This window comes from Zalophus californianus, chromosome 1, assembly GCF_009762305.2.
Source record: "Zalophus californianus isolate mZalCal1 chromosome 1, mZalCal1.pri.v2, whole genome shotgun sequence".
Classification (NCBI taxonomy): domain Eukaryota; kingdom Metazoa; phylum Chordata; class Mammalia; order Carnivora; family Otariidae; genus Zalophus; species Zalophus californianus.
In genome coordinates this window covers 121,840,728-121,867,494 of record NC_045595.1, presented here as the reverse complement: position 1 = coordinate 121,867,494, position 26,767 = coordinate 121,840,728, and the positions used below count along the sequence as shown (strand labels likewise).

The 26,767-nt window shown below is 38.4% G+C and overlaps 1 protein-coding gene and 1 long non-coding RNA gene across 11 annotated transcripts in view; one reads left to right on the top strand and one right to left on the bottom strand.

Annotated features, from left to right (window-relative positions):
- MECOM (MDS1 and EVI1 complex locus) overlaps positions 1 to 26,767 on the top strand; it is a 531,718-nt gene that overhangs the window by 228,738 nt on the left and 276,213 nt on the right. For all 10 annotated transcript variants that reach the window (XM_027584132.2, XM_027584140.2, XM_027584127.2 and 7 more), the window contains one exon: positions 24,467 to 24,804. In XM_027584132.2, the coding sequence (XP_027439933.2) occupies positions 24,467 to 24,804 (338 nt within the window). The remainder of the gene's footprint in view (positions 1 to 24,466; positions 24,805 to 26,767) is intronic.
- LOC113916914 lies at positions 9,167 to 18,635 on the bottom strand. Its single transcript, XR_003518074.1, has 4 exons — positions 18,501 to 18,635; positions 18,200 to 18,387; positions 12,051 to 12,155; positions 9,167 to 9,466 (listed from the first exon to the last, which is right to left on the bottom strand). It is a non-coding gene; the product is annotated as an uncharacterized LOC113916914 (long non-coding RNA).

Sequence of the window (26,767 nt, the reverse complement as noted above, 5' to 3'; positions counted from 1 at the left end):
GGGAGTGAAGCAAAGCCAAGGAGTTCGCAGTCCCCCGTTGGAAAAGAGAGGAACATGGGAGTTATCGTCAGATTATAATGAGTTTATTTGTCTTTTGACAGTTTGGGTTCTATGAATGATAGGATGTGATAGAACTATTAGAATAAAATTGAAATAGAATAGTATGAGAACATTATGCCAGAGTCCAAGCACAATGGATCTATTGGGGACCATGGGTTAGACACACAAACTCTCTGAGTCTTAGCTTTTTTTTTTAATCTGTCAAATGGGGCTGTTATCAATTTACACAGTAGGTTTTCGGGCGGAGAGTAAATAAGATAATGATGTAAAATGTATAACACTATGTTATCTGGTACATAGTAGATATTCAATAAAAATTAAAACTTTATAAGCTTTTCATCTTTTCATTGACTCTCTAAGCCAACTTCCATAATATGAACTAAAAATGCTATCTTCGTCAGCCTTCAATGGCTTTTCTTGAATTTATATGCACATGGTGCTATGCTGATTATGGTACAAAGCATGCTATATAGATGGGGCTCTTTCTAGGAATTTACTTCCACAATCAAACAGAGATTGATGGATTCATAGAATATGAGCTGGAAGGGACCCTGGGGGCTCTCTGCATTCAGTAATTTTACAGACGGGGAAATAGATTCCCAGAGAGATGAAAAGACTTGCTCAGAATTTCCCAGTTAATTAGTGGCAGTGCCAGGAATGGGATCTGGGTTTCTAGAGACCTAGTCTATTGTTCTCATTTATCCACCTTTCTTGTTTAGGAAATAAAGATTGTGACTGTATATTCTAAGAGTTGTTAGGGAGAACTATTTAAAAATATTATAGTCTTTAAAGATGCACAGCTAATCAGAAAAAAACAACATGTAAAGGAACGTATGAGGTGGGTAAACACCACTGCAGTGTTGAAGTATGGATGATGGTGCCAAACCACAGCTAGGCAAGTCTTCCCAAGCCATTCTCCATCTTCCTCTCCCAGTTATTCGGTAAAGTCCCTACCCTTGTCCAATCAGATTCATTCCCATAAGCTCCTCTGATGCAGAAATTTTGGAGTCACCCCTGAGAAGTATGACCAAACTTTTTCTAATTTATTTTTGCAGATTCTGAGACATTTAAAAAAATTCAAGAGCCACGACATTTGGGGGGTGGGAGGAGAGTCAGATACCCAAGCACTGAAAATTGGATCATAGCGAGCATTAAAAAGGACCAAAAGATTATATGCTTTGCTACATGTTCACCAGCTATGTTCCTAAATATGGCCGATTTGTGGAGTTTTATAGACATGTATCGTGCTATTCATTGTGTCTGTATTGATTTGGAACATTCCAAGAGGCCAACAGCAGTCACTGAACTTGTGTTCTGCAAGTCCCAGGGTTTCTTCCCACTGCACAAACTGTAACCTCACACGGCAAAAAAATGATCTGAACAAGTCAAAGATCCTCAACTCAATTAAATTAAGTAGTACTACACTTGGTGTTTATTTTGTTTTTTTTTTTTTAGATACTCTCCATTATTACAACACATAAATTTTCTTATGCATGTCTAGGTCTAATCCTATTATTTTTCTGGTATAGAATTTTATCTCTCAGAGACCGCTTGTGGTTTAAGGAAGCGCTAAGGACAGAGAAAGAGAGAGATCAGACAATAGAGAAGAAATGCTTCTGACCACATTGTCTAGTAGAGTAAGAGAACCTCAGGACAGCTGTGACCTGATAGTGTTCAAAAACTGTTATCTTCCCTTGGGAGAAGCTGGAGTGGCCATTCCGCTGTGCTATAACTCTGGGTGTTCATTAAAAATTCATTCAAGGCTAAATCATATCACTGAACAATGAGTATGGAGGCCCAGATCTGCGTGTCAAAGAGAGGAGGCCATATCAGGGCCAGGTTGCTTTATTTAGTGGGGTCTGTGTCAGGCAGACAAGGGGAATGGGAGGTTTCCTTGGAGGCTTTTGTAAAGCTCTGTGCTTCTTCTGGGGGCTCAATTAGAATAATCAGCGGCCTTGGAAATTCACACGGTGTTGGGGGGGCTGTGATCCATCATCATCCATCATACTTGTGCGCTGGGTGACTGAGGAGCCAAATACCAGGCCGGCGGGGTGGCCAGAGCCCTTCTGTGCCTGGAGCTCTCTGGTCTGCAGGGCAGGGCTCCAGGAAACCTGGCAGTGGGAGGGGCACGGGAGGCTGCAGGGGGACTGAACCCTCAGATCGGCCTGCACTTGGGGACATTACACTTCCAGTAGTCCCTGCAGGTGACGGTCTAGGAGCTAGAAGTAACTCTAAAGTACTTTGCAAGAATTTTCGATTGTGTGCTTTGGATTTCCTCAGCTTAATTTGTCTTTTGCTGGGTTTGTTTGGAGTTTATTTCTAATTTATTTTGAGTTTGTGTTTGTTTGTAGGCCTTACCATTTAAAAAAAAAACTTTCTGGATTGTTTGCTGTTTTGCCTTCCTTCTGTGCATTTGCTTTGTGGGAAGGATTGGGTTTTGTCATTTCAAATAAGGAAAGACTGTCATGTTGTATATGTGTATTTGTGTGTGTGTTTCTGTGTGTGTGTGTGTGTGTGTGTGTGTGTGTGTGTGTATGTTCTTCAGGGAGACAACCAATAAAACCCTCATTATATTCCTTGTATCTTTAGCAACTTTTTTCGAATTCTTTTTTTTAACTGAGGAAGAAATGTGGGTTTGGTTATTTTCAAAAAATGTTTCAAAATTCCAGAATTAGGAGAATAGTGTCTAGTTCTATAGAAAAGCATTTATTGCTTTATGATCTTAGAGCCAGTCTGCTAGGGTCCTGTGTAAATTTGAGTTGCTCAGTGACTAATTTGGTTTCTTGGTTCCCAAGCAAAGAAATTTGGCAGCCAAGTGTATAAATTTTTGCCCATCTTCCATTTTGTTTTTTTCTCAGGAAGCCAGGGAAAGAGTCAAATCTAGGTGTGTGCACACATTATAACCAAATTTATCAATCCCGATTTTATGATGTTTATCAGGAAGGAAAATGTACTTAAAACTTGCCTTTCTCTGTTTCGGAGGGAAAATGGGATTACTAACTCTCAAAAGCCAAAAAAGGCAGTTTTTAAAAATTTTTAATCACTCAGGCATATATAAATTAATATAGAGTCCCTCACTCTTGTTTTATTTTATCGTATATTATTTTATTTTATTTGTTTTTGATGGCCACCAAATGGTAAGCCCGTGCCCTCCCCTAAAGAGGTCTATGATCATTCTCTTTTGGATGGTCCAAATAAGTCCACAAAACAAGTAAGTGTCTTCTATTTCATTCTTTCTCCTTTTGTTTCCTAAAATGAAAATCTGAAGCAGAATGCCTAGAAGTATATTGCAATTTGACAGGATTTGCTTTGTTATATGAGAAAATATGACTCGTGAAAAAAGTAGAAGAGATATATGTGCACCGTGACGCTATTTTATCGGTATCTATTGCACCCATTGCAATGAGACTCCCGGGATGTTGGACCTAAATTAAAATAATCATAAATAATGTTAAACAATAATAAATAAAATCTAACTTCTACCCTCTCCCTCTTTCCCCTTTTCTCTTTCTTTCCACTAAGAAAATAACAAGGAAATAATGCCAAGCAGACCAGCCCCTTTTGGGGCAGGAGGCACATATATAGGCTGGAGGATGGACCAGGGAGCCACCCCCACATGCCCTGGGGATTTGGAGTTCTTGCGGGAGGCGGGGGGAGGGCAAACAAGGGAAGAGCCCTGGATGGAGACTGCTGATTTCCAAGATTTCCTGTATATTCACTTATTGGATTTTAGAATTTATCCTAATAAATTAGATTTATTGGCATTAAACTATTTTTTTCTCAAAGGTCTCAAATGTAGGGGTAAAATTACATCGAAGTCTAATTTTGCCTAATAAATTCCTATGAAAACCGTTGAGATAAAGGCTTGTTTTGGAGCCTTTCCCTAGGAATTCCATCTCAAGCAACATTGAACAAGGAAGGGGCTGTGTTTCTGGTGAGCACTTTGTGAAGTGAAGTACCTGAGCTAGGATTACCAAGACATATTGAACAACTTAAAATATAGGAACATAAGAGCACTCAACATTTAAAAGGATAGTTACTAATTTGCAGGAATGAGGCCTGTTATGGAGTGAACATTTAAGAGTCTGCCAGACCTAGTGAAGATGTCCTTGAATGCCTGATTTGGCATTTTCTCTGTTTATACCTACAAGAACAACATTTTTGTTCTCCCGTCCCATGCCGATCTTGTGAGCTTTATGGAATCTTCCATCAAGGGAAAACCCCTTGGTTCTGTAGTGTCTGAATTCTCTGAGGACCCAGAGTTCTCTTGTTGCCTCCTGACTGTCCAGGGCTCCTACTTTAGTACTGGGTGTTCCAACCTTTCTCTTCTCCTCCCCCATGCCTTCCAATCCTTTAGAGTGACAGACTTTCCTGATCACTGATAAACTAAGTCGTGATATAGTATATTGGTTCACTGCAGGTTATTTTATCCCACCCACTCCCTCACCAAACTCTGTTTTACTTCCTAAACCTCTCTTATTCTTTATCCTCCACCATCACTGTCTTTTTTTTTTTTTTTAAGAGCCTTTGTGATCTCAATGGATCATTGAGAGTTTATCTGACTAGTTTATCTGCCTCGAGTGTCATCCTTCTTAACTCTCTCCTGTTCTTTGAATCAGAGCAATCACACTGAAACACAGCTCCGATCTTTCCATTCTCCTCCTAGGCCCCTTCACTGATACCACATGCATAAAGGAGAAAGGTCAGACTCCAGAACATGGCATCGAGGCCTTTGGCTATTTGGTTCTCACTTTTGACTGTTTATTCACATCTCTCTCTGCCTCTTTCTTGCTATAAATCAGGCAATACCAAGAAACCTTCAGTCGCACGCACATACTAAGCTGTTTTCATAGGTCCATACCTTTCAATATACCCTTTCTTCTTCTTGAAATGGTCTTTCTTCCCTTGTCTTTTCTCTGGGAAACTCCTTCAAAACCATCTTTATTCTTCAACAGCCTTCTCATGTGTCACCATCTCTGGGCAGATTTTCCTAATATTTCTCACTCTCAGAATGAATTCCTTTCTTCTCTGCACCTTGCACATAGTTTGTTGATCATGGGGACTTTTATTTATTTGCATGACTTCCTTCTCTACTGGACAGTGGCTCTTTGAGGCCAGGAATGAAGCCAGTCATTTTGGCTTCTAGAGCCCAGACTCAGTGCTGTGCATCCCATAACAGATGTTAAATGCGTATCGAAAGAAACTATCAGTTGTCTGGAGGACATGTGGAGATGGCTTTGCCTTAACTCCAAGGAATGATGCTTTAATTGGGGGGAATTTCAGGTATGACAGCAGGTTGGGTCAGGGATAAATGTATTTTTAGGGTAGGGGGACCCAGCTTAAAGAAGGCCTTGGTCTACCACATCCATGGGAGTTGAGGGGAGGGGGTGCGTGTGTATCACGTGGTGTCTGGGGTTTGGCAGAGTGGAGACATCAGCGCTGATGGTGCCCAGATCCCCATACTTAACAGCAGACCCCATAGGTTATTAAAGCTGAGAGCCTATCTAGGAAGATTAGCTGGAGGAAGTGCTTTAGCCATGGAGCAAACAGGCAGTCACTTGATTAGTGCCTCAGACATGGTATGGCACTGTGGTGTTGGGTTTCCATCTGAACCATTACTAGGATATTTGAGATCTGGACCTTCGGTTCTAACCTCACCTTGAATTTGATTTCTGAGTTGATACATCAGAAATGGGCCTTGCTCACTTCTCTCAGACTGCATTTCCCAGCTGCGAGTTTTGTGTCCTTTGTTTTTGGACATTTGAAAGGGATGCTGAGAATTAACCCATATGGTTTGTTTAGATGGGGAATCCTAAATAGTTTCTTGTACTGGGAGAGCACAGTAGCAAATACATCTTTACAGTAATGTGTTTTAAATCAAAAGGGCTCCATATTTTCCTGTGTGTTTGAATGTGACATTCTTGATCATTCCAGACCCACCTGTCTGAGAACAGGAATCAAAAACAGGAGTCACTCTCAAATTTCACCTCTATTTAATCCATCACAGAAACATACTGGCTTTTCACTGTATATATATAAAAAAACACACCAGGACATTTAAACAAAGTGACACAGATCATCAGCAGATCAACTGGGAATGACGGCTCAATCAAACAAATGTATGTTGAGAATTTCCACAGGGCAGCTCTCACGGCAGCCAAGCCAAATTTGTTTAGTATACATGAGTTAGCTGCTTAGGAACATTTGCTGTGCTGCATGCCAGATGATGACTTTTTTAGGTAAACATCCATTTAGCAGCATATACCCATCCATGAAAGTGTTGGCGTGATTTTGATCTATTCTCTTGGACTCCTGAAGTTATGACTTCATTCCACTGGCAGCCAAGTACCAAACCCACACATGCACCATTTAGGCTAAAAAGGAGAGGGGGGCGGGGGAAGCTATACACTTATTTCAAAATGTAATATAACCATCCAAAAGGTAGGAGCAACTCCATAAAATTGACAGGCCATTTCACTTTTCTGACAAGCAATAAAGCAAGCATCATTAAAATGGATGTCAAATTACAGGGCAGGGAAGCAGCAGGGAAAATACTTACCTCGTTCTTGGTATTTGAAATAGAACGTGGCATATTTATCCTACCTCAGTCTGAACTTGGAGGCATTCTCTTTGAGGGTAGGGGGTTGCGGGCTCATTTATTAAACTGTAATTTCAGAATCAGATCCCAACTAAGTAAGAACATTTGGATTCCTCACAAAAGAGCATTTAAAAGTTCATCTTAGTAATTCTTGTATTGGAGCAATTTACTTACTTTTTTAAAGGTGTCATTTAAAGAATGGAAGATTCTATTGAGCACAATCATTAAGACAGATCAAAAGAGCAAAGTGTGTATAAAAACACACAGAAACAAAACTCAAAACTTTCTGGTAGAATTTTCAGACTCTGTGCTTACTCTCTCACTGGCTGTTGTGAAATCCAGCATGTGTTGTGCAAGGTTCAAGCTCAAGGCTCTCGTTTATTAACCACAAGCCTTTCTTTCTGATTGTCTTCAACTAGGGAATCCTCAGTCTGGAGGGACAGTTTCAAACAGAAAGCATGAGAATTCCCTTTTTGGACCAAGGGGTAATTATGTGAAATTCGTTGGAAGAGATCATTGTTTCCAAACTTTAACCTCCTTTAGAAGAGTACTTGGCAACTATCACTTGTTTGAGCAAGTATTTTGCATGGCCAATGATTTATAAATCCCCTAGAAAATACCTCTTTTCTAGTGGTGGCAGTGACTTTTGTAGATAACAGCTTCCTTTGAAATCTGTTTAAGATTCAGAGCTAGGTGAGTTACAAAGGTTCAAAAATGGAAACTGTGCATAATTAGCATTTTCTAAAGTTGGTTCAATTTTTTAAGTTTTTTTTTTTAAATGGAGTACAGTTGATACAATGTTACATTATTTTCAAGTGTATAAGGTAGTGATTCAACAAGTGCATGTTATGCTGCGCTCACCACGAGTGTAGCTACCATCTGTCACCATTGGAAACTATTACAATACCATTAACTATATTCCCTATGCTGTGCCTTTTTATTTGAATTTGAGCATCTACTATATTCACAGTACTGGGAAGAAGGTATAAAGATAATTGAGACATAGCCTTTGCCCTCAAGTAGCTGAAAATCAAAACGGGGAAATAGACAGGAAAACAACTAACTCTAACAGCACAAGGTAAATGATAGATGAATATATTCTGAGGTACATTTTATGTTCTTGGGGATCCAACAAGGAAGGAGCTCACACTTGTTGGGGAAGTGGTGACCATGGTGAGTGGGAACCTTTAGTAGATGAGATAGCATCTAAAGGGGATCTGAAAGAATGTCAATGTATAAATCTTAAATGCTTCTTCCTCCATGAGACCTTCACTATAGCAAAGGTCTGCACCTTCACCACTCCCACATTTCAAACTGTTTTGTTTTCTCCTCAGAACTTAGGACCATCTCATATTCTCCATATTCTTCTCCCTCTCCCCACCAGACTGTAAGGTTCATGAGAGCAGGGACGTTGTTGGTCTTGCTCACGACTTCATCCCTAGCTCTCAGAACAGTAGCAGGCCCTCACTAAGGAGTCGTGGAATGGAGAGTGAGAGAAGGATGTTCTCGATCAGAAGGTTGTCAGGGAAAACAATACAGAGAAACCAAATTCCACTAGATGTTCATGGACACAGAATAGGTTTTTATGGGCAAATTGGTTATGACCAATCACAAAAACATTTTCTGAGGTATCCAGAAAGCTGTAGCCAGTTTTTTTTTTTTTTTAAGATTTTATTTATTTGAGAGAAAGAGAGAGAGAGCACATGAGAGGGGGGAGGGTCAGAGGGAGAAGCAGACTCCCCGCTGAGGAGGGAGCCCGATGTGGGACAGTCGCTCAACCAACTTTGAGAAGAAAATTGATGAGCTCTAACCCTCTGAAATCTTTCTAAAATGTGTGTCACTCTTGATAACCTAGGATAAAACTTTGTTGTGTGAATGGTACACCTTCAGCAGATACACTCATCCACAAAAGCAGTTGTGTGATATGTTCTTCAATCCCTTTTATCCAGGTCTTTAAAAATGGGATATGATATGGTATGGATGAGATGCACTCATCCATATATATATGGAATATTATGCAGCCATAAAAAGAATGAATTTTTGCCATTTGCAACAACATGGCTTGAGCTAGAGAGTATAACGCTAAGAGAAATAAGTCAAAGAAAGACAAATACCATACGATCTCACTCATATGTGGAATTTAAGAAGCAAAACAAGTGAGCAAAGGAAAAAAAAGAGAGAGGGAGACAAACCAAGAAACAAACTCTTAACATAGAGAACAAGCTGGTGCTTACCAGAGGGGAGGTGGGTGGGGGTATGGGTGAAATAGGTGATACCGATTAAGGAGGGCACTTGTAGTGATGAGCACTGGGTGTTGTATGGAAGTGCTGAGGACTATATTGTACACCTGAAACTAATATAACTATATTGGAATTAAAATAAAAAACTTAATAAGAAATAAATAACTTTAAAAATGGGATATAGGGAAGTTTTCTGTTTTTATTATTACTAATGTGCCCCCAAATGTGATAAATGGGTAGCAGTCTTTAAGTACACAGAGAAGACGTTCATTGCAAGTGTACATAGAGCTTTAGTGACTTCAGTTTGGGACAGAATAAACTTAGGGCAAGTGGGGATTTGTTGTAAACAAAAGATTTTGTTTAAATATAAATAAAAAATAAGAACAATAACCTGTCAAGTTCCCACATGTATTTACTCCCACAGTGGTAAATTTTACCTAGTCCCAAGAATACTATTTATCAAAGCAGCTCCCAGGTATTGGGATGAACCAGACACCTTCAAAGCGTTGACTGATTACTCTTTGCTAGCAGTTCACTAGGATTACACAGCCACTCCAAAATCAACAGCCTGAAAGAAAATGATACGAGGCTTGGAACAAAGACTGGAATGCAGGTTAGCAACTGCCTTACATTGCAGTAAATACATCAATTAATATTTATCAGTGTCTAGAGACATGATCTGGTAAGAGTATGGAATGAACTGTATGTGACAATGCAATTTTCTACCCATCCCCCCCGCCCCCCGAGAAACTTTGGCTACTCCTTACTTTTGCATAATAGAATTTGGAGAGGACTCTGGGTGGGTTTGCCGTTCTTCCTAACTACGGAACTTTTTAAAAACTGCTGGGAATGTTATCGGGGTAGTATAATGTAAGTACAGCCTGAGAGTACTTGTTTCCATCTTCATCCATCAGCTCAGACCTAGGAGGTGTTTTCAGAAGTTCACCAATTGCAGCAAAGTAGTGGAAGGGCAGAAAGAAAGGTTTTCATGTTCTTTTATTTGCCAGGTGTTTCAAGGCACTCATTCTTTTTGAAGTGTTGGAATGGGATGTTTGTGGGAGGAATTGAAGTGCCTGCCCCAAGAAGTAGGCAAAGAGGCAAATTAATCCCGTGACTTTTTCTTCTCCTCTGCATCTTGGGCTAAAATAATGGGAAAAGTTCATCATTTCCCATCATCTCATCAAGTGTTGCTCATTGTTCATTGGCCAGTAATACCTCTTTCAAACAGAAACCTTCTTCTAACCTTATTTAATCCAGGCTGTTTCATACATCAACACAGAAATCCTGGCAGGGGAGTTTTGGAAAGAGCTCATCTTTTTGTATCATGTCAGTGACCACATTGATTTTTCTTTGCATTTGGTTTCAACAAGTGTTTATTGAGAAATTTATTGATAAGGGAGTAGTAGAGAATGAATTGTTCATGAGCCATCACCTTTTGTTATCTGAATGCAGGTAGACCTGAAAGACACTGACCTTTAAGAGGTGTCACTTAAGACCGAGAGACATGAGAACCTTTCCCTATAATAACGATAATGACTTTTGGCATTTGTAGTTCCCCTAAAGTTTACAAAAGATGCTCAAATGCATTATTTCTTCTGATTCTCACTTCAGTTTTGTGTCGTAAGTATTTTAATATTTTATTTTATTTTTTAAAGATTTTTTTATTTATTTGAGAGAGAGAGAGAGAGCGCACATGAGAAGGGGGAGGGTCAGAGGGAGAAGCAGACTCCCCGCTGAGCAGGGAGCCCGATGCGGGACTCCATCCCGGGACTCCAGGATCATGACCCGAGCCGAAGGCAGTTGCTTAACCAACTGAGCCACCCAGGCACCCTGTCGTAAGTAGTTTAAAAACCACTTTTGTCTAATAGAAATAAATGTGAGCCATATATTAATTTAAATCTTCTGGTAGGTAGCTACATTAAAACAGGTAAAAATAAACAGGTGTAATTAATATTACTAACATATTTCATTTTGTCCATTATATCAAACCATTTCAGAATATAACCAATGTACAAGAATCATCAACTAGATACTTTGTAATTTTCATACCAAGTTTTAAAAATCTGGTGTATATATTTTTAAACTTACAGTACATCTCAATTTGAAGAAGCCACATTTCTAATACTTTATTTCCACATGTATCTATGGGCTACCATATTGAACAAACATCAGATATGGGTGAAGAAAATGAGGGTCAAATAGATTGAGGGGCTTTCCTGGGTCACGTAATTGGTTAGGGTGGACTAAAACCCAGTTTGGTCTTCTGGTTTAAACAGAAATTGGGTTAGATTTGTGGTTTACAGATTATCTGAATTAATTCTAATATTATGGGTTAAGATTACAGAATAGGAAGCTGGCGATGTTGCAAAGAATGATTCACTCACTTCAGCACAATTGGCTTGCTTTGGCTGATGTTTTCAAGTCAACAAACACACATTGAATTGTTGTGGGCTAGCAACTTCCCTGGATTCTGAGGATTCTGCAATAAACCAGGCATCCGTACTCTCTGCCTTCATCACCTTATAGTCCAGTCGAGTTTTGGTGGTGGTGGCTTTAATAACCTTTCCCACTTGGGCTCACTTGAGTTGGGGTGTGCCAATTGCATGATCCTTTAATGACTCTCCACCTATTTACACAAGTTTTGTTTGTTGTGTGTATGTGTGTTTTGGCTAGATGTATATAATGCTGTTTCTTGGAAAAATTTATAATGCTCTTCTTTTCCACCGAGAAGAAAGTCTGCTCAGCTGTTTTTTCTTCAACAAGTACTTTCACTTGACCCTTTAAGCCAGCTAAACCAAAGAAAAATGCAGTTATACCCTACTGCTTGAAATGGTGTAGAGATCTAGGAGCATTAATTTAAAAATTCATAAATCCTTTACACTATGTGAAATAATGACCTGTAACCTTTTTTTCAGGTGACTTATTTTGACTTAACTATGTCCAAATAAATGTGTTTATTTAGGAGAGCTCAATGCTACCCAAAACTGACATTTAGCATCTCCTATGGCTCATAATATGTACAAGAGATGTGGACCACCCTCTGTTTCCTCATTATGCCAAATAATGGGAAGTGGAAATCACTCTAATCCTTTCTTCTATGTCTGCTGTACCTCTGCAAATATGATAAACTCAATCCAATTAAAAGTCATTACCTCTCCAGGGCTTTGCTGCCGTCTATAACCTTTATTTCACAATCCTCCTGATTATCTGTCTTCATCACAAGTAGAATTTTTAGCCATCTTCCATTTCAGTTTTCTCTTAAAGAAGAGGAATACACTTTTAGTGTTGAATATTATAGTGCTTATTTTCTGTACCATTCACTTGACTCTATTCAATGCAGCCTTATATTATACAACTTAATTCTTCCTCGGCATTTGTCTTATCTCCCTGACTAGATTGTAAGTCCTTTGAAATCTGCAATTTTACTTTATTCTTTGTACTCTCCCTACCCCACCATGCCATGGTGCTTTGTATATAGAAGTCTTATTGACTGATTATTGGTTTTGGTATATGTTGGATCATAGTTGCTAAAATATAATAGTGGGAATGAGTATTAAAAAGTTAGATGAGGAGTGTGTGGGTGGCTCAGTCTGTTAAGCGACTGACTCTGGATTTCAGCTCAGGTCATGGCCTCAAGGTCCTGGGATCAAGCCCTGTGTCGGGCTCTGTGCTCAGCACAGAGTCTGCTTGTCCATCTCTCTCTCTCTGCTCCTCCTCCCGCTCTCTCTCCCTCTCACATAAATAAATAAAATCTTTTTAAAAAAGTTAGATGAAGTAGATACATTAATACAATGATAATAGAAATAGAAACAACAAAAACAATAGCAACACAAAGCTTATTAAGTTACTGGGTAATTGTTCTGTAGACTTCCGGTACCTCTCCTGCCCCCGGTGAATTTTTTAACATCATATACTTTTGATAGAATTATAACATTTCAAATTTTTCCTCTCAAGCAGTCAGAGTTTACATAGGTTTACATGGATTTATCCACAATATATCTGAACCAGCAAGCATCTTAAATGTTTAGATGAATAAACTGATTATTTTCTGGCTTCTTTAGCTCTGAAATTCTACAGTGCCATGAAAAATAAATATTTCCGTCAATTATCCTGAGGTTTAAGCAATATGATGATAAAATATTTTATTTAACTCAACTAGAATGGCTCTAAGCTATTAAAACAAGCAGTTTATTAAAGAAGATTTATTGGAACAGACCCAAAAGATGATCAGCAAAAGCACAAAACAAAGACACTGAGAGTTTTGATTTTGGAGAATAATACCTAGAGCTAAGTAAGGGTTATAATGTTGATATAAATAGGCAGCAAAATATTTTATGCATATACTACTGAATGTGAAGTCACAAATATGCGGGCTTTTGGCATTCCTTTTTATGAAGATCCTTGATGAGCAAATAGCTCTTTTTTTTTTGAGATTGTTTTTCACCATATAATTACAGCTCTTGAAATTTATTTTGCTACTTTGGCTTTTGTTACTTTGACTATTTGGGAAAGGACCATCATCTCTTATAGTATGGGACACGAGAAACCAATGGTACTGCCATTTTCTCTGATGAGCTCTTGCTTTGGGTTGGAGGCTCCAGGGAGATCTGGTCAGTTTCCAGTCTTCTGAAGACAGCACCATCCTGAGGTGAACCAGAACTGTCTCTGGTTTGTTTGGCACAACTCTCAATTCACACTGGAAGATGAATGCAGTGTAGGCATCTATAGGCCGGTGGGGGTTTCACAGGCATCACAGCAGTCCCGCCTGGTTCAAGGTAGAACTTTTAGTCTTCTTTTAAATGAAGTAGATCAAACAGAAATACATTTTTACTAGTTACATGACAGGGAAACCATCAACTTTTCTATGCGGTTTTCTCTTGACTTATTTTGTAATAGAAGTGTAGACCATGCTGTTTTATAACCTGTTGGTTTCATCATTTTATGAGTTATTTAGAAGCAGTGGGAGTAAGTCATTCCTATTTTGAGCCTAGCCTTAGGATCAAAAGGTTAGGAGTTTTTATCAAGTTGCATGCTCAATTGCAGTTGCTTCTACTCAGCTGTTAACATTCATCACTCTTCCTGACCTCAACTTACACCTTATTGGATTGCATTGTTGCATACCTGGTACCACTGCTGTCTTCACTACTCACCTCGAAGAGCCTCGAGGGCAGGAACTGTATCTTATCCAACTCTATATCTAGCCTTAGCAACTTGTACAGTGCAAGGCACAACATGGTGCCAAATAACGTTTTGGAAGGGACAAGTGAACAAAAGTGAAAAGTAGCATCTTTGGCAAAGACCATCACCCCTACACTTCAATCATCTAATTCTTCCTTTAATGCTAGAAAAAATTTGAAATCTGAGCACTTTTGTAGTCAAAACTTCAATTGGAATGTGCAATTGAAGCACTCACACAAAACTGGTGAAGTCTGGGGCATCTGTTTAATCCTTCACTTTTCATAGTATGGAGCCCACCAAAGATTTTGAAAGTCAAATGTATATTTATTCCACAGAGGAAACTTTATCAACCAGTGCAAAAGTTTACTGGCACTAGCTGGTGATATAATGGGTAGTTTAAATCCTGCTAACTGCAAATAATTTTTCAACAGTGTTTATGATTGTGGTAGAGTTTAGTGAGGCAGAAGTACAGATAACATAAATATTTTGACAAAAGCCGATTGTACTGGAGCCATAAATAAATTAGACCCAGTTTGTAAATAAATTTAGTTTTTGCCAGCAAACATTTATAATCCTCTCTTGCTGCAAACGGTAGTAATTTATATAGGAGAGGTCTTGAATGCCTTTTTTAAAAAAGTCAGTTCTCATTAGGAGGCAGTGCCTGGTGCCCGTCAAGTGTCTTAAGACTGTGTGACTCAATTAGACATTGAGGGATACTGTACAGACCACCTAATGCTACTAGTTATTGTACATGTTGATAATGACAGTTTCCAGAGACCATGCATAGTTTGGTAGTCTATGAAGTTGTCATATTATATCATTCCCTTAAAAACCTAGCTTGTGTTACCACTTAGCAATGTTGAAATTACCCCCTCTCAAATCATAAGTGCTATTTAGTGTGTGTATATACATATGCATAGCACATCTGTTCATATTTTTCTGAAAACACTTTTTACCAAAGTATATAATGTTTTCTCAGATTAAAAAAAAACAACAACCCTCTTTTATGTTTTTTGATGACATTCCATCCATCCCCATGGTTTTGAATGATTTTATGTTTAATATGATGTAGTGGTGGGAAATTCAATATGGGGGCCTTTATAGCTTAAAATGGAGGCAGAAAAATGAACTCCTTGGAACCATCTAAACTTGTTTTACACTGAAGACACTATATTTGCAATGGGGCCAGAGTCCAAGCTGAAATTAGCCAAATCAAGGAACTTTCCCCACAGAATCACTTTGAGGTCAGAAGTCATTGTTGTCGTCGCTACCAAGCCCCGTGAGAACAAGGACCATTGTTCATTTTCAAATAAAACCTAATTTTGAGACTCTAACAAAATCTCATTCTTTAGGGCACTCTCCGGTCCTTATCAAACGAAGAGAGTGGTTAGGATAGTGTTCTATTGCTTGTTCACATTCCTTTTTATCAGCAAGCCATTGCTACAACTCCCTCTTCTGCCAGACATGCATAATTATTTTCTTTTCTTTATGTAGCGCTCCTGGCTATAAGAAAGCTCTTCTGTTTTGTAGCAGTAGGGAAGAGTCTGCATCAAGTCAGCGGTGAGAATGAATGTGAACTTACATTTACACTGTTTATTCGGTTCTCTTACACACCTATCTCTGTTTATTATACGGTAGAAAGTAGAGCTCGATCCCATTTACTTTTTGATCTTCATCGTTTTGGGGTTGTTTTGAATATTTTCACCCAGTTTATATTAGAATTCAGTCTCCTCATTACAAAATGCACTACACCCCCCCGCCCCCTGCCTTCCTTTAACTTGTAGCTGCTGAGTTTTGGTCTCTCTTTTGGAGGCAAGAAGGATCTCTGCCAAAAGCCACCAAGCCACACTTAGGTAATTATAATAAACAAGTTGGGGCTCTCATTTCACATGCAGAGCTGAATGAAGCAGAGCTGTGGTCAAAGGGATCTCAGTTGCTCCTCCATTAGCAATGGCACATTAATGCACCCTCATGCTCCCCTCCCCCTTTAAACACTTTTTTTTTCTTTTTTTTTAAGGAAGCAAATCAGGTCACTCCTTAGCATGGGAAGGGCTGCTGCTTTCTTCTGAAACCACCATCAACAACATAAACAAATTAGAGGTAGTAAACCACACATTCTGCCCACACGTAAACCACAGTCCTCACCAGAGGGCAGTCTACTTAATGTGAGAATAACAGCTCAGTTTTATAAGCCTCTACTGGGAATAAATTCCAGTTTCACTGGTTAGAGCAAAGCTAGGCAGCCAGAGTACAGTCTCTCCTAGGTTACATGTGAGAGAGACCAAACCAATTCTCAAAGTGTCTTTTCAGGAAATATATTTTATATAAAAGCTTTTGGTACACCAAACCTTGACCATCCTTTGGTTTTTATTATGTAAAATCTAGATTGCTTGAGTGGAATGAACCTGGGGCTGAACTTGTCCAATGTGCCTGTTTTCTGGATAGGGAAACAGGAACCCAAAAGAGCAAGGACTCTCATGCTCTGACTCTCAAGGTTACCCCAGGCGCTGGAGACAATTGCTGAATCCAGATTTCGATAATGGGGCTTGTGCCCCTCCTGCTTTCCCCAGTTGCAAATGGCATGGCCCACAATCCCCCATCTTGACCCATGTGGGAATTGTAAAATATTCTCTATACCTTCCTGATGCTGATATGCTTCCTTTCCTGACAATGGTTTGTCCTCAACTAATGTGTCCAGCCCTAAACGAATGTGTTCCGTCATCAGTAAATTCCTGCTTGTGATAGTCTTTTCTTAAATACCTGTTTAAACAGTCATTTAGATAAGAGTGTCCCATTTGTGTGCAACAGGAAATGCCTGCCTTCTTTTAGATACGCTGGCAAATAATTACTGTAGATATGGCTTGAATACTGAAAGGCTATACTCTGGTCATTTCAGACTGCCTGAGGAGTAACCACCCAGTCTGCTGCACCATAATTTCAGGGCATTTCTATTTTACCCTAAATGAATCTGAAAGAAAATCACTTTGGGGATGTAAAAAAGTTTATGAGAAAAGCCATCAGGTCAAAGCTTGCTGCAAGTCTCTTAAAAATTTGTACTGCTAAAAGAAAGTTGAGGCACAGAGTTATAATGTGAAAAGAACGCCTATCTGATCGGTGATAAGTCTGTTCTTACCTGGGCAGTCCTGTGGGTATTGGTGACTGTGGTTCCCTGACAACTGACTAAGCCAAACATTAACCAGGCGGTGTTTTTCCTTGGAGTAGTACTCACAGAGCTTTAACGTCTTTATTTTAGCTGTTTTAGATTCTGTAAGTAGATACCGAAGGGCTTTACTGGTACCTCAACTATGAATTTTCTGGCAATTTCTTTTCCATAACCCTTTTTAAAAAGCTTAGTTCCACCTCTGAAGAGGAACTTTTGAAAGTGGCCAAACCCATTTCATAATAGCTTAGAAGCTACCAGTTTAATTCACAAACCATATTTGTTTAGTGAAAAGTCTGTGAAATTCCTAGGAGAGTGGAGAAACTCTTAATCAGATTTAAAAGCCACAGGACAAGCAAGAGGTATGCCACAATCCTATGAGCAAGATAAATGTTTGCTCATTGATTTGGTCCCTTACTTCCAATTCATGTGGTATTTTCTGCCACCTCCCTTGTTGGCCTCCCAACACTCTTTCATACTTTTTGGTCTTTTTGACAGCCCATAAATGAAATATTTTTAGGAAGCACTGGGGAAAAAAGTTCCATAAGAAAGAAATGGAATAGCATGGTACAAGGAAGTAGCAAATACTTGAGGAGCAAGGAAGCTTAGAAGGTCATTTAAAAAATTCCATGTGCCAAGCCATGTTGATAGATTATCTTGCCAAAATAATGGTCTCCAGAGACATGAATTCTACAAGCGCGGTTCAGTGTCAAAAGATTCCATGGAGGTCTATTTTCTTCTCAGCCCTCTCTGGAGGCAGCACGTTCTGAAGACCATATCCATCAGCAGCTCCCACTCTAGTAGATGCCTCTCTTTTCTAAACCTGTACCTCCCGACCCTTACTCCGGTCCTTCAAAGCTGGCTTAAATCCGTTTTCTGGAAAATCATTTTCCTTACTTTTACTAGTTTCCTTTCTTCCTTTCATTGAGATCTTAAATTTCATTATCTTGGGGCCATTCTCACCGAATATTCTGCCGGCCAGGTCATAGCCGCCTCCTTTGTTCTGTCTGTGCATCTGGCATTACTCGGGCTCCTCCCTTTTCCCCAAGCCCAGCACGCGTTTATTGGTTGTGTTGCTGGTGCAGAAGAGCTGGCTCCTGAGGTCCTCTGCTTTCTCACAAACATGCTGCTGGAACCGTTCTGGAAGTGTCCTAACAAGGGAAGAAGAGCACGTCCGGTCTGAATTTTGGGAGGAAATGGATGTTCCCCCCCCCGACCCCCCCGGCCTGCCACCCCATTAGCAGGTGTGGACTCAGGGACTCACGTTCCTGTGCTCATGTCCTACCAGGAGGTCCCTGGTGGGCCTTTGAGGTTTGGCGGTGCCTCCTCTCCTCCTAGAGCTGGGCACGCATCCTCAGCTCTCAGCCACGTGTAATCCTTCCTGTCTGCTTGCAAGTTGGGCCCAGAGTACTGGCGCTCGGGCCCACCCTCTTCTTTAGTAGCAATTAACCTTTACTACAGAGCTTCCTTTGAAGTTTGCTCATGTTTTTATTACAAAACTGCAATGAGGAACATAATGGGGGGAAATGTCTACATTTCTGAGTTACCTAATCTGTTCAATTCCCTAGCTGGTCTCCTCCTGGCAGTTGTTTTATGTAGTTATGATCTCAACCAGTCGGCCTGAGAGCTCAAACCATGTTTCTGTCTCAGCCTATTTTGAAGATTAGTGAGCTATTACACACACGCACACGCACTGCACGTGCACGTGGATGTGTGTATTGTATGCGTACATGTGTATGGCTGAGTAGAAAGAGCTGATTTCTTGCTTAATGCCTACAGAAATCAGTCTTTATAGTCAAGCTACATGTCTGTATGCTTTTAATATGGAAATTAAACTCTAGTTAGTTGCTAAATATTTTCTCTCAGTGAGCGAACATGAAGAGTAGAGAGGAAATTATTTATGCTGGTCTCACTAATGATAATGCTGCCTGATAAGTATTATGACGGGTACTGAACGCTATTAATGGTGAAGCTCGGGATTTTGAATGGCATCTGCCCAGAAGATTTGCAGTTAAACTAGGCAGAGAGGCCAAGTGAAACAAATGGTGAGTTATATAAAACCCACAAAAAGAAAAGGCATTTTAGGCCAGGCTTGCAAATAAGAACCAAAGAATTATGAGTGAAATGGCCCTTTTTTTTCCTAGCTTGCCGTTCACAGGAGCTCAAATAAATGAAATCATTTTTCTCTGCTTTTCACTCAGCAGTAAGTCATTGGTAATCCAAGGTTAGTAGAAAAGCAACTATGGAACTCAAAGAAAATAAAAGAGAATCACTCTTTCTTCCTTAGGATGGGTAAGGACTTTCTAAGAAAAATGTAAAAATCACAAAGGGAAAAAATAGACTTCCTTCCATAAAAGTTAAGATTTTTATACATCATAAACCCATTAAAAAACCAAATGATAAATGATTTACTAGGGAAAGCAGCACAAACTATACCAAAGGGATGAGGTTTTTTTATTATTAATAAGGCAGACCAATAAAAGCTCAATTAAAAATGGACAAAAACAATGAACAATTTGCAAAAGGAGAAATAGGAATGACAAAAATATTTAGTCTCAGCAGTCAACTGAGATGTGAATTAAAATAACAATACACATATAGTCTTTTCCATTGTATTAATAAATTTTAAAAGCAAGAGATAATAATAAGTACTAGGATAGTTGATAGGAATATAAACTGGTATACACCCCTGAAAAGTAATCTGTCAAGAATCATTGTTTTCTTACAGGAATCTAATCTAAGGGAATTAAAATGGACAAATATACATATTTATATGAAATGGTATTATCTTTATGGTACTTATGCAACAGAAAGTTAGAAGCAACTTAAGTAATTACTGTAGAAATAATTCATTTTTTGTGGGTCTATATAATGGAATATTATGCTGCAATTAAATGTATTTTGAGGAAATATTTTTAAAAACATAAGTGTTCATAATAAAATACAAGTAAAAAAGCAGCAAATAGATTATCTAGACAGTATGGCCATAATTTTGAAACAAACAAACTTTAAAACATATCTTAAAAAAAAAAAGCAAATTGCCTGAGAGTTACAGACATGGTTGGGTTTGGACACCTGCATTCCGTCTCAGGTGATTTGGGATATACTCTTTAGCTTCCTGGAATATCAGATTCCGGATTTGGAAAATAGAAGATTATTATCACCTTGGCTTTCTTACAGGATTGTGAATGTTAAAGTGAGAACATATATATATATCTTTGGAAGTTATCATTATTATTTGCAGTTTTCTCTTTGCAGATTCTGACATGCTTTCAGAATGGAACTCTCAAGTAGAAACAAACCTATGTTAGTTATTCAAAGAGTCATAGAAATAAATATACTCCAATCCAAGAGTGTGATCTGGCTTGGTCTCTGGGAATATTAGAACACTTAAAACTGGAATCGAAGAGGCTGATTTCCAAGAGCATTGCCCAAGTCATTTGTCTCATATCCAACAATAAGCTTGTCTTTCTGTCCTCACTCACTTAATGATACATCTAAAGGATGTATGAAGCAAATTCCGGTAGCAGGCAGCTCAGCTCCAAGAAATTACAAGGGTTATTTATCTTTATGGGACCACTGATGTATATAGTGGTTCTTACCTGATACTTACCTATTGTAAATGTGCCCAATTTTCCCCCCAATAACAGAGATTTAATGGAGATAGGATAATTGAGGTAATCTGTCATTTAGATGAAATGTTTTAGCAGCTTTTTGGATAGTTCTTGAGTAATATACACGGAGGCATTAGTTTACTTTGGTTTATGCAAATATTCAGTGTGGTGTGATAAACTGCATTTGCTGTTGAAAAATTCCTAATGCTAGATTACAGTGAAATATTGTTGCATGTTTCGATATGTAAAACTCAGCAGTTTTCTGTTTCTATTTTTTTGTCACCACAGCCCTTTTTATATTTAATTCAGATGATACTAGATTAACAGAGGCTTGAAAACAAATTGCCTGGGTTTGCATATACATTTAATGTCTGCCTGTGGATGAATAGGACCGTGAGTCTTTCTCCTGGATTTGCGTGACCTATATAAGTTGTTCTTTAGGATTAACTGGAATTTTTTGCCATTGTAAGCAGAATTGCATTCAGGCTTTAAATTCAAATTCTTCTGTGCAGCAGCCTGGGCACACATGTGTACTTTGTTTTCACAAGAATTGAAATCCAAATGCATTCGTTTAGATTATGCGTTGGGAGAGTTTGTGGGTAACTCAAAGGTCATGAGGTCAGCTATGCCAGTGGGGGGGCCCAGATGGGTTTGTCTCTATCCTTTTTTAAGATTTGAGATCACTTTGATGGAACTGACAGTATGAGTGATTTAACCCTTTGAGGAAATAGGGGAAATTTTACTGACTTTTAATGGATAATTACTGGAGGAAATAGTTCTATTCATTTGGATGCCTTTTGGTTTCCTGCTGCTTAAGTGGACAGGTCTATAGATTATACAATACTTCCAATTTATAGCACTTACTTCTCGTGGAAAACAAAGTCTTCACAATGTGTGATAAATCCCTTTAAGAATCTGTAAAGTAACTGCATTTGCAGTAGTTAAATGTTACAGTTCTAGAGAGATGGTTTTTAATATATTTTTAGCTGTATCAAGAGTGCTAGTGAACTTTTGGCTCTTAGGTTGAAGTGCAAAATCTCCCTGAAGGATAGATTTAGATAGACTTTATCAAGGGCATTTGGACCCTGAAGTGTATTTCTCTGATGATATTTCTTTGGGGCATTACTAAAACTGTTTCTTTTTGACGTTGGGTTTGGAGAAAAGTTTCTAATCTGTTGTGCTCTATTTCTATGGGTTTAAAGGTGCTTTTTAGGATCAAAATAATTCCCTGCATTTGTTAGAAACATATTGATTTGGTTTAATAGTTCGATAAAATTATATGTTAGGTTAATTATCTATTTAGTAAGCTTTATTAAGCACCTTTATGCAGATCACTTGGAGAACTTCTAAGAACTGTGAGTTCTGAGTCTTCCCTTTATGGGCCAATTTTCTAGTTGGAATAACAGGTTCATTCATATTAAACTAAATAGCAATGCTTGGCATTATTTGATCATCAGATTTGGGAGTGGATTTTGTAGGAACTCAAGGAAGGGGGATACTTGTGTTAAATGGAATGGTGAGGGGACAAGCTGAAACTTGACCTGAGAGGATGACTACAAGTTGGATGGGCAGAGAAGTGGAGATAGGGTTACCCAGCAGGAAGAACTGCAGAGGAAAAGCTCACTGAGCTCAGAAGACAGGGATAAGCTTATTCTGGCCTACGGTTTCCTACTGGGGAGTGTTGAGAATCAGAGAGAATGGAGAATGGTTTTTTTATTCCTAGCCTAAGAACTCTGGATTTTACCTATGAACACTGGGAATTATTGGAGGCTATTGCATAGAAAAATGGGCATGCCAGGAAGATAAATTTGGCAGCATTCTCAGTGTTGAGGAATACTGGAGGTTGGAGGCTGGAGGTCTGGAGATATATTTAGAGGACTGTTAGAGAATTCAGGAATGAAAACGTGGATGAGATGAATGTAAAAATCTTGCAAGAAGAATGGACAGAATTTAATGACTGAACAGACTGGAGGATGAAGGAGAGAAAATGTCCATGTTATTTTAGAACCTTGAACATGGATAATTAGGGGGAAATAGTATTCTTAATAGACATAGTAAAGCAGGCAGGAGACTCAATTTGAGAGCAGATGATAATGTACAAGATTTTGGATACAGTGAACTTGAATGATAATGAGCTTGTATGTTGAGGTCCAATGTCTTACAGGAATAAGGTTGGGTTCTGGAATTTGGTTCTGTGCTTGGTTTAAATGGCATTGTCTTATCATTTGACTCAGGAACCAAGCACTTAATTTAGAAAGATATTTTTGCATGTGCTATCACTTTGTACTTTACAAAACTTTAAGTGGAGTCAATACTTGATCAACAATTGTTAATGACTGTCATGGTTAATAAATTTCCATAATGAGTCAGAGAAGGAATTGGGGCTAGAAGTCAGGTTTTCTACCTTCTAGCCCAATAAACTACCTTGGAAGATTTTAATAATTCATAGAACTGCAGGGTTGGTAGCATCTTAAAGGTCATCTAGTCTAGTCATCATCCTGAAGCTGAAATCCTTCCATATTATCCCTAATTTATGGTTATCTAGGCTATGTTAGAAGCCCTATGATGGGAACTTAAGGCAACTCATTTTACCTTTGGATGGCTCCGATTGACATTTGTCACCTTATAATTTTAACCCATTTTTCTTAGTTCTCTCCTTGAAGGTCTACAAATCAAACAAATCAGATATGACTCTCAGTCCATAATCCCTGTGGACAAGAAACGTGTGTTTATTTGCTTTAAGATAACTGAAATCCCCTTCATCTGGTGAACTGGTGGGAAATTCAAGCTCAGTCACTATTCTTTAACCCCCAGCAAATTGCGTAAAGATCTTAAGGTCTGAAATAGTTCACTCATTTACTTCAGGTGTGGGTGCTGTGCTGCCTTGTGGAGTCCTGAGAACCCCAGTGTGGAGTGTCCAGACTCCTTGTTACTCTACCTTGCTTCCCCCTCTGGAAAACTCACCTAATTTCTGTAATGATTTTTGTTTCCACAAATGTCCAGAGGAATCACTAGCTTCAAGTAGCTTTAATTCTCTGCTCTGTGTAAGCTGTTGAGGCAAAGAATACCAATGTCTTGGTGATGTGTTTGAAATAGGAAAGATAAAGAACAAACACAAATTAATACTCCAATAAATAGTCCTGCCACACAAATTTAAGCACCGTTGTCCATGGTAGCCCTTGGAATCTTTGACAATCTCCTACAGTTTAGTCCAAGACACATTGCATGATACAACTTTCCAAGACATTGTGTAATGCTTTCACCTCCCAATTTAGGATGGTTTGTGGGGTTGTAGGTACACATATGTTTACTTCTTATCTCAACTTCATTTAGACCAATAATTAAATTGCTCGTTGTTTCCCAGCTAAATAGTGGATTGAGCTGGCCCATGAGAGTATTGACAGTTGAAGATTAGCTCATTTGATTTATGGATTCACCACAGATAAACCAAATCCCCCATCTGTGAATCCCAGAGATTTTAATGCAAGCATATTTTAACAATGGCCTTCCTGATTTTGTCTTCAAAGAACAACAACATTATAAGGTGGCTACTGAGCTGTGGGATTTTGATTCTTCTGTATTAGTTGGAATTCACAAAGTTATTATTTGTTCACAGATAATGAGTGTGTATATGGCAGCTACCCTGAAGTTCCTTTGGAAGAAATGCCAGATGCAGATGGAGTAGCCAGCACTCTGTCCCTCAATATTCAAGAGCCATGCTCTCCAGCCACATCCAGTGAAGCATTCACTCCAAAGGAGGGCTCTCCATACAAAGCCCCCATCTACATCCCTGATGATATCCCCATTCCTGCCGAGTTTGAACTTCGAGAGTCAAATATGCCTGGAGCGGGACTAGGAATATGGACCAAAAGGAAGATTGAAGCAGGTGAAAAGTTTGGGCCTTATGTGGGAGAGCAGAGGTCAAACCTGAAAGACCCCAGCTATGGATGGGAGGTAAGAATACATTTTGAGTTTACACATTTAAATATATGCAGATGTGTGAAGAAAAGATCAATTTTTACGGTGGCCATAAAATAAGCAAATTCCAAATGTTGCAAAATGTCTTCAAATAGGTCTTTAAGAATGAACCTCCCTTATAATCTTGCTTCTTGATAGAAACAAAATGTTGCATAAATATATGGCATGATAGAGAGGAACTCAACTAATGAATGGTAAAGAATAGTATCAACTTACAAACATACCAAAGGAAACAAATACAGTTTTTATAATTAACATCGTTTAGAAGCATCATATATGGCCATCCATATAGTATGTGGCATAAACAAACAAATGTCATCATATGACAAGCTTATTGTATTTTATCAATTCTTTGGGGGCAAGGCTTGAAAGATTGGAGGAAACATTTGTTTTCTCCATTTTTGTGGCTGAGTTAATTTGGTTTTATTTTGTTCTACATGGTCATTTTGCTCTGCTTTCTAATATATTTTGCCACTCTTACGATAACGCTGCTTTGATTCTACATGCTTCTAGAATATGAACACTGTACTCAATTCTGTGATGATTCTTTATATTCAAATTGATTTAATGAATAATTCATGCATAAAAATGATGGCAAAAAACAATATGAAAATCAGTTGCTGGTTTTAGCCATGCTTTTCACAGAACCCATCTTGATAATATCTAAGAATGAGAAGTTATAGTCCGATTACAAAATAAAAGTAAATTTTATGTCAGTAAGAACAGGTAATTTTGTGATGTTGAGCTTATAATTTTTGTACAGATTCTGTAACTGTATCTCTTTCCCATTTCTTTTTATTACTTGAAAACTTTTGTGGTTAAATCATAACGTTATAATTTCTGGAAAACCTGGTCTATATCTACAAAATGTATAGGCAATTTCCATATTAGCAAGAAAGTGTTTTTTGGAGATGTGATTGACCCTTGGTTTCCTAGTATTTCAGTTAGACAGAAATCAGATAAACTAGATTTATTTGGTATGTTCTCTTAATATTTATGATCATTAATAGAATATATGGTCAGCATTTTAAATAGAAATAAATAGGTTGTGCCTTCAGGACTTAATTTCACATTTTTGTTCCTTTGTTTTATATGTATCCCTTTGTGAAATCTGTGCAAAATGCCTCAATCAAAACAATCCCTGTCCAGATTCCAAAATGCCCAAAGTTAATATCTGGATTTGATATGATGACAAGCGAGAAATTCTTCCTTAGTTGTGTTCTTAGCCACGGCTCAGGTAAAGTTGTGGTTTGGCTACACTGCTTTTAGACACATATATTGATAAGAGATTTTTAAAAAATCACTGTAGCATTAACTGATATGTGAGTTGAATAAGTTTTAGACTAAATGCGTAGAACTTTACGTCATTTTTGTTCTCCTTAAAATAAAGGCTATAAACATTCTAATAATAAGTAACTCATTAAACTTTTATTACAAAATCTCCAGAGTTAAACAACAAGTTCAGTACTGCTCGAGATTATCCAGAAGCCTTGGAATAAACCAAGGCTTAATAACAAAATAATTTTGTAGTTACAGGTTTGATAAATGCAGGACTATGTCTCCTTAAACAGGATACCTACGATTGGGGGATGAACCTGGGGAGAATTCGGCATTTAGAGGAAATTTAAAAATAATTATTTTTCTCCTTGGGAGTAGAATGTCTTCAGTATATACACAGGAAAATACTTACCTTGAGAAATGTAAAATGATTCTTTTTATTATGTCAAAACTGAGCTTTTTTATTGCTTGGAATTCAAGGTACCTCTATAAATAGTCCATGACTCTGGTTAAAGATCACCCATTTCTTCTTTCTCGTTCAAGAATTCATTTGATGGTCAGTTCAGTAATTTTCTTCACTATTTTAATGGTTGCACCCACTTTTGAGAGTATGGATTATCTGCTCTAGATGTATTATGGACAAAACCAGAGAAAGGGCTTT